This window comes from Adiantum capillus-veneris, chromosome 14, assembly GCF_014529385.1.
Source record: "Adiantum capillus-veneris isolate H3 chromosome 14, ASM1452938v2, whole genome shotgun sequence".
Lineage (NCBI taxonomy): Eukaryota > Viridiplantae > Streptophyta > Polypodiopsida > Polypodiales > Pteridaceae > Adiantum > Adiantum capillus-veneris.
Genome location: NC_140944.1, coordinates 121,466,987 through 121,474,790, shown reverse-complemented (window position 1 = coordinate 121,474,790; position 7,804 = coordinate 121,466,987). Strand labels below are relative to the sequence as shown.

Genomic DNA, 7,804 nt, shown 5'->3' with positions numbered 1-7,804 from the left:
GGAGTGGGAGAAGCATGAGAGGGGGGGAGAGGGGGAGAGAGAGAGGGGGGGGGGGGGGGGGGGAGTAGGAGAGAGAGAAAATCTACAACCTTGGAGGATCTACACTTTTTGTCAGAAGTGGACAGTATAGAATGTCCCTTCAATGATAAGAGAAGAGAGAGAGAGAGAGAGAGAGAGAGAGAGAGAGAGAGAGAGTTTTGGCTCACGTTTTAGAGAGAGAATACATTGAGAGAATGTGAAAAATCTGCTTTTTTGACAGGGAGGAGGATGAAAATTGCTTCCTTTAATGAGATCCAAGTGAGAGAGAGTGGTTTATATGTTAGAGAGAGAGGGGAGGGGTGGAAAAAAGACATTTAAAATTCAGTTATCCACCTCTCTTTTGAGTTAAAATAGTCTATATAAAAAAAAATGCAATGGCATTTTTAAAAATACCAACATATGCCTTTTTGCCCTCTCTTTTGGGCTTGGTTAAACTTGGCTTAAGCTTTAAGCATTTTCTTAAACTTCCAAATAAAAAGGCTCTCCTATACCCCATTCACTTTCTAATGTGAAGCTTTGTATGAGTTTTAGGATCTCATGAGACCCTACATGTTGTATCCGATTGAACCATGATCATTGAATCCGCTAAGAATCTCCACGACGTATCCAATTGAGAATTATGGTATTAAATTGAGTGAGAATTGCCATGGTGTATCATGAAAACCTTGTAGATGTATCCAACAAGAGACCTAGGCACTATGACACAATAAACCATGAGATCTTTGTAAAAGCTTGAAGTTTGGCTTAAGGGGGCGATTGTTGAGGTAAGCCTAACTCCTCTGGCTCAAATGGGAAAGTCACCTAGCCACCTAGGAAAGGATAGATGATGAGATGGTCCGATGAAAAGAGGGTGCAACCTCTCTAGACAATGATTGCAAAGCACTAAGCCTATTTAAGAGGCTATTCTCTAATGAATCAATTTCCCTATTAAGTCTATCATTTGTGTCTCTACTCTACCCTAATACTCTTGCTCTAAGCTCTAACCCTAACCCTAATCTTATTGCTTTAACCACATTCTAGCAACATGGTGAGCGTAAGGCTTCATCCTCCATGACCTAACTCACTAATGGAAATTAGAGTTAAGCACACTCTTCCCAATTGGATGTCAAAGATTATTCATTCCACCATTGGGATGAATCAAGGCTGCCCATTATCCCAACTCTTTTTGGCATGTATGTAGATGAGGCTTCCTACTACATAGAGAGGGAGGGTGACAGAGGAGCACAATTGTTGATAGGGACATGGAAACCCCTATTGTTGTATGACAATTATATTGTGCTTATTTCAGATTCACATGAGGGGATGCAATGCTATCTTGATGCTTTACACACGTTTGTTCATGATACCGGTAGCTATGCTCACCTTGGGAAGACCAAGGCTATGGTATTCAATACTATAATGCAATGGGTTAGGCGATCAACACCCAATTTTACTTATGGACATGACCGGGTGGAGTATACAGGTAAATACATTTACCTTGGGGTGATTTTTAGTGGCCCAATTTTCTCTATGAAGGGAGCAGTAGAAACTAGACTGACTAGAGCATACGCAACTTTGGGAGGTTTGGAGAGGATGTGTTGACATGTTCGATTCCAGGAGCCTCGAACCAAGGTATGGATTTTTGATACTCTAGTTGCCTTAGCTACGCTATATAGAGGGTAGATATGGGGACCCCAAGTAGATCATCATAGCCGTTAGCATGGACGTATAGATAGGTGGCAAGACATGGAGAGGCCAATTATCTTCATGATCTCCAAGATGATCGAGGCCAAGGCCTCAGTTCCCCATGCGATTATTCACGTAGAGCTGACTGGCCCAAAATGAGGGGATGCACCAATCGACAAAGAAGGTTGCAGCAAAGGATCGTATCTATATTGGAGAGATGGGTGACATGATCATGTAGCACTTGGTGTGAACCATCTCTAGATTATTCCGATGCACATGTCCACCATTTTGTATATGTTCTTTGAGATAGTACACACCCAGTTTTTGTGCATGTACCTTTCAGGCTCTTGATACCTTAGCTTAGCTTTAATTGCAATCTTTAGAGTACCCAATCAAGTTTATGTGCCACAGATGCAGTCCAATCGATAGGATATCCCAAATGACGTACTATGACCCCCTAGCCAGAGAAGCTTATGCCAATCGAATTCATTCAAAGGCAGCAACTTGGATTTACGAAAGTTGACCTGCAGTCCAGCTGCCAAACCAAACGAATGCAGAACATGCATAATCTGTTGTACATCCTCCTTATGGTTCTTGGGCATGAACAGAGAGACATTGGCGGCATAGTCTTGTCGAATGAATTGTTTCCCAAAAGGGAAAGCAAGACCATGCAAATGGCCAGCAAAAGTCAAGGCCTCAAGATGCAACAGCAAGGGGTGGGAGAGAAATTGCATAAAGCAAAGCACTAAGAGGACACCCTTGTCTGACTGAATGTTCCAAAGTCCACGGGGCTGTGAGAGAACCACCTAGCAAACATGCAAAGGCACTCCGAGCATAAAAAAGAAAGACCACCTGTGAAACTTTCATCACAAATCCTAGCCTTTGCATTGTTTCCGCAATGTAATCTCGAAACACAGTATCAAAGGCCTTTTCAATGTCAACTTGCATGAACAATACATCTTGTTAGGCGTATTTTGCATTTTCCATGCCAATGATAACATTCACCAAGTTGTCAGTGATTTAGCGACTAGGCATGAAACCATATTGGGATTGATGAAGTCCTTGATGCAAGTAATCTTTAATATGATTGAGTATGTTTGGTCCTCAATCTGTAGACCACCTGCATAAGAGTGATGGACCGCCAGTGAGAAAACTGCTCACATGATGCGTGTTTTGGCAATAGCTTAAGCAACCCTTCCTTCCAAGAAAGGGGAACATCTTGCTTCTCCGAAGCGGTAATCATATTACCACCAACGGTTTGCTTAAGGTGTTCTCAAAAGGATAGGTAGAATTCGATAGTAAGCCCCATCCCAACCATGAGGTTTTCGTCTGCCCAAGTCCATCAAACTTGCATGCAACTCTGCCTCATTGAAAGCAAGTTCTAAATTTTGTGCCTATTGTAGGAAATGATTAGAGCAATATACGATAGAAAAAGATTGCGAGCTTGCCTGACTTCTTGCATAAGAGGAGATGGGGCTTTGAAGATCTTCTCAAGGTGAGCAACTAAAGCCTGTGCTAACTCCTGTATGGAAGATGTCCACTCCCCAAAGAGAAGTTTAACCATTTTTATGTCGCGAGAGTGACGCAAATGTTTGAAGAATTGTTTGGAGGCACAACCTTTATCATCAGTAAAGGCGTGTTGTCATGCACAAATCTACCGTTTAGCCAATTTTCTCTTATCATTATGTCGTATAATAGTGCAAGCCAAAAGTAATGCATTAAGTTCAGCCTTTGAAAGCAAGGAAGAATCAGCCAAATGCAGTAATGGTTGACATGTATCCTTCGCCCTTTGTACATATCATCGAATGCATAGTTCTTTGAGGTGCAACGCTGGTATTTCTTTAATAGGCAATAGTATGACGCTCTTGTGTGTGATCGGAGGATTGTTTATACTCTGTGTTTCGGGTCATGCTCCCATATGTCAAACTTCGCATTTTGACATGTGCGCGTGCAGACACTACCCTTAAACCCAACAAAAAAGAACATGTTCAAACAAGCTGATGAATTTTCAAATCAACGCCTAAACCTAGCCATGAATGCAGCGAGCATACCCATGGATTCTCAGATTATATGTAAATAAGCAGTTTGCTTGCAAAACACTTGATTCTAGTATACCAAGTGGTCTTCCAATTTCTTGGATTTCCTCTTTTAAGGGAAGGAAGTATACGACATCGTCTTGGTTGCATCCTTCTTCCACAATTTTTCATACGAGCATGCAAAAGGCCATTACGCTGCTGGTTCATGTAATATCAGTAAGGAGAAGGGTAGACTCGAAGGCATAGGGCGTGTCTAGAGGACCCTAAACGGTTGGTAAGTGAGAGGGGGTGCGAGGGTAGGCCAAAGCTTCTAATGGGTGAAGTTTGTGGGTGGTAAGAAAGACAGTATCCACAACACTCTTGCTGTCATCTTGAGGTGGCAATGCCCATTGAAAATGTTGTACGCAATGGGCAACAACCATGGGAATGATGTACATGGCTTGAGTAATTCCTGCACAAAGCCTTTTTCCCGTGCCAAAAGGAAGAATCCTGTGATCCTTGATTCCCATGTCCAGAGTTGCATCGTTATAAACCCTCTCTGGATTCCAAACCTCCGGGTTGGGCCATGTTTGCTTGTTGTAACTGATGCCATAAGCATTTATGATGATCTGCAAGCAATAGTAGATTGAAGTCAAATCAACCTGCATTCTAGCCACACACACACGCACGCACGCACGCGCACGGATACCACACATACAGAGCATTTCGCATACATGGCCAATTATGTTGGGTAAGATAAGCGAGACTTGCAATGGCATCATCAGCTCTGTTTGTTCCCACTGCCTTTTGACAGAAAGGTGGTGTTGATGCAGAGGTTTTCGGAGCCCTTGTTATACTTTGGATGCGATGATTTTTTGAGCCCGTGTAAAGAGGGATTTTTAGATAGTGTTGATTGAGCCCATGTAAAGAGGGAATTTTTTTTGGGATGGATATGAAAATAGCATGAGGATGCTCTCTCTCTCTCTCTCTCTCTCTCTCTCTCTCTCTCTCTCTCTCTCTCTCTGCAGGTCCTCTTTCAAAAGGCAGTGCACTCGTCTGATCACAAACGCACTCATTAGAATCATGCAGGGGCACAATATATTGTTTTCGTGTTTCATTAGCACACCAATTAATTGTACACATAATCAGCTCACTAACCTGCCATCCTTTCTTGACATAAAAACCACCCAGCTTCACAGCCTCGTCAACATGACGCGGAGGCAGCAAAGAGACAGGAGGATATTTTCGCAGGGTCTCCTTAACAACAGCGTCCAAGTACTTTAATTTGGGCAGATCATCTTCAACGACAAGCCTTGCACTAGCAACTTCATTTATCTCCTTAAGCAGCCTCTCCTGTTAGAGACTACAATTATTCCCACAATGCCATGACAGAAAAGGAATAATCTTGACACTCAAAACTGACCTGGACCATTGGGCTTTTGGCTATCTCATACATAGCCCATTCTATAGTCACTAAAGTCGTGTCCGCACTCTCAATGATCGGCTCCCATGTGGTCATTATAAGCTGCTTCTCACTCAGATGTGTGGCTTCAGTGAGTAGAATGTCCAAGTAGCAATCTGATGGCTGCATAACCGGTAAATAAGTGAATATAATAGCGAACTCAAAGCAGTCCAGCATTGATATATCATGCAAGCAAGACAAAAACACAAAAAGCCGCCAATGGGCTTGTAGCCTGGGGAGTATGGACCCGGACCTCATTTCCACCGCAGCACTCACGTTTCTCTCTAACAAAAAAGTAAAACGAAAATGGTTAACCAACCTTGCCATTTGCAAGGAGCTGCCTTTGCTCAGCGATCAATGCACCAACAATTGCATTCCTCTTGTTATCAACTGCCCGCACTTTTGCTTCAACTCGATTGGGGACCCATTTCAGGGCTGGAAAGAAGTCTCTCCAATCCACCTCAATAACTGCCTCAAGAGGATCCAATACCAGTGCTTGAAACATCTCCCACCTTGGTACGTTTCGACCCAATTCTTTCACAAAGACAGAGTCGGGATCTCGTCCTAGGACCTGAACATCAAATAGGACCCACCAACATCTCAAGATAAGACTCATAAAGAAGTGACTGAAGATCATATTTAGCTGTTCCCAACAAAAGCAAATGTCTACTAAGAACCTGATACAATGTGAACGGAAACAAAGCTTGCTTCACATGTTCTCTAACGTTGATGAGGCCCTGTGAGTTTTTCATCTCCTCAAAAATGCTATCTACCAGCTTAAAGAATGCATTCATTCTTATTTGGCGATTAGCTTTCTGCAAAAATGGCCCATGATTCTACACTGAGTATCAGACCATCCCTTGTACTAAAGCTTCAAAAACCTTGCAATTGAGAGGAATGATGGAAAACCTGTGGTGAGTGGCCAAGAAGGTTGGTCACCAATATCTTCTTAAGCATTCGATGTTCAGCACCAAAGTCAGACATGGAAACCATCTTCTTCTGTGCTGTAAGAATAGAAAGAGCCTTGGACATTTTCCTTGTGGAGATCGAGGAGAACTTTGTAATCATGGCCTGTGAGGTGTCATGCCAAGAGCATTTTGCTTTCAACGATCCGAAATCAAATAAAACGCGGTACTTAATCCACAAAACTGTGCTGACGAATGACAGCATTAAATTCTTATTGGCTCTTAATTTATCCTTTCATAAGTATGCATGTAAACACAATGCTTTACCCAGATGTGCACTTAAACACGCTGGATTCAGCCATCCAGAGATGAAGAATACATACAAAGTTGTAATATTACCTCTTTTACAAGCTCAGGTGAGCTGATGACAACCATGGTCTGGGAACCCATTTTTACGGTGTAGATGGGTCCATACTTCTCGGCCCATTCGGTGAAGGTCTTGTGGGGTCTCTTCTCACGCATTTGCAACAAGTTCCCCAGCACAGGAACTCCTGGAACGGCTGCATTTTGGTGGGAAAATTGAATGAATTACCACGTGCAAACACAAAACCAAAATGGGAATGTGGTTGTGCAAATGTTTAATGTGCACACAGTCAATAGCAAGCGATCTATACACTTTGTAACAAATCTATCTTAATAACAATCAACCAAAAAGAATTATCATGGATTATGTATACTTTGTATCAAACAATTCTCAAGAAACAAAACCATGACACCATGGAATAAAGTCAACAATCTGTACTATGTAAACAAAGATCACTAACAATCATCATGGAACAACATAATAAATAGGTAAGACCCATCTTGAATTCATCAAATTTGAAGCTGATGTGCTCCGTTTGCATTCTTAGTAATCTGATTTCTTCTGCATGCTTTATGTATTTGCTCTATTGCCGCATGAAGAGACGACGAATAGGTTTATTGCATGCAGAACATAAGCATAAGACCAGGGTCATTGCCTTGGCAACAGAAAATGGTGAGGGCCCTACCTGGAGGAGGCAACTCCTTGGAATGTCGGAGTAGAACCTTCTTGAGGAGCCATGTCGCCATACATGAGGTGAGTGCAAGGCCCCCCCATACCAGCCTGAAATTTGCATCTCCCTCAGCTGCCCTCACGATCTCCTGCAATTTCTTGCCGGTTAGAGCAAAGAAAGCCATGGAAACAACACTAATGAGCAGCACCTACAGGCTTTCAATGGCGGATATATTGCATACTCTTTATAGGCGGCCTCTTATGATGAGCTTCTTGTGTGTGTATGTTGTTGTGTGCGCGCGTGCGAGAGAGTGAGTCTGCGAGAAGCTCGCGCGAGATGCTTCACTTCTGTCTTTAACGAAGCGACGAACGAGAACGATTCTGTGCCTTGTCAATTTCTTGTCATCGTAGCGTTCGGATCACACCACTGACATCATTACTATTTGACACCTCCAAGGTTGGGTGGGACAATCATCAGAACTTTGCGAGCTATCGATCTTATATCGGACTAGAACAACGGCGCCACCTCTGGCGGTGCTATGTGGATTTTTTTAGCTTCAATTGGATGATGCAATGCCTGAGCGTTTTGTGAACTCCTATAAAATTGAAAGGTATTTTTCCACGCTTCAATTTTCTATTGCTCGACCTCCATAAGCTCATTTTCTTCCTTGTGTTGTTTGTGAGA

General features: G+C 42.7%; 1 protein-coding gene across 3 annotated transcripts; it reads right to left on the bottom strand.

The window, feature by feature from the left end:
• Positions 1–3,808: 3,808 nt before the first annotated feature.
• Positions 3,809–7,493, bottom strand: LOC147443046 (ent-kaurene oxidase-like). 3 transcript variants are annotated; one of them, XM_086529775.1, is made up of 9 exons: positions 7,362–7,493; positions 7,136–7,268; positions 6,486–6,646; positions 6,091–6,252; positions 5,859–5,996; positions 5,501–5,752; positions 5,143–5,304; positions 4,878–5,072; positions 3,809–4,348 (listed from the first exon to the last, which is right to left on the bottom strand). In XM_086529775.1, exons 2-9 carry the CDS (start codon positions 7,194–7,196, stop codon positions 4,004–4,006), a joined length of 1,476 nt encoding a protein of 491 aa, XP_086385901.1. In that variant the 5' UTR covers positions 7,197–7,268; positions 7,362–7,493; the 3' UTR covers positions 3,809–4,003. The 3 variants fall into 3 exon arrangements, with proteins under 3 accessions (XP_086385901.1, XP_086385902.1, XP_086385900.1); XM_086529776.1 differs by having other exon boundaries at positions 7,333–7,446; XM_086529774.1 differs by lacking the exon at positions 7,362–7,493 and having other exon boundaries at positions 7,136–7,318.
• Between the last annotated feature and the right edge of the window lie 311 nt (positions 7,494–7,804).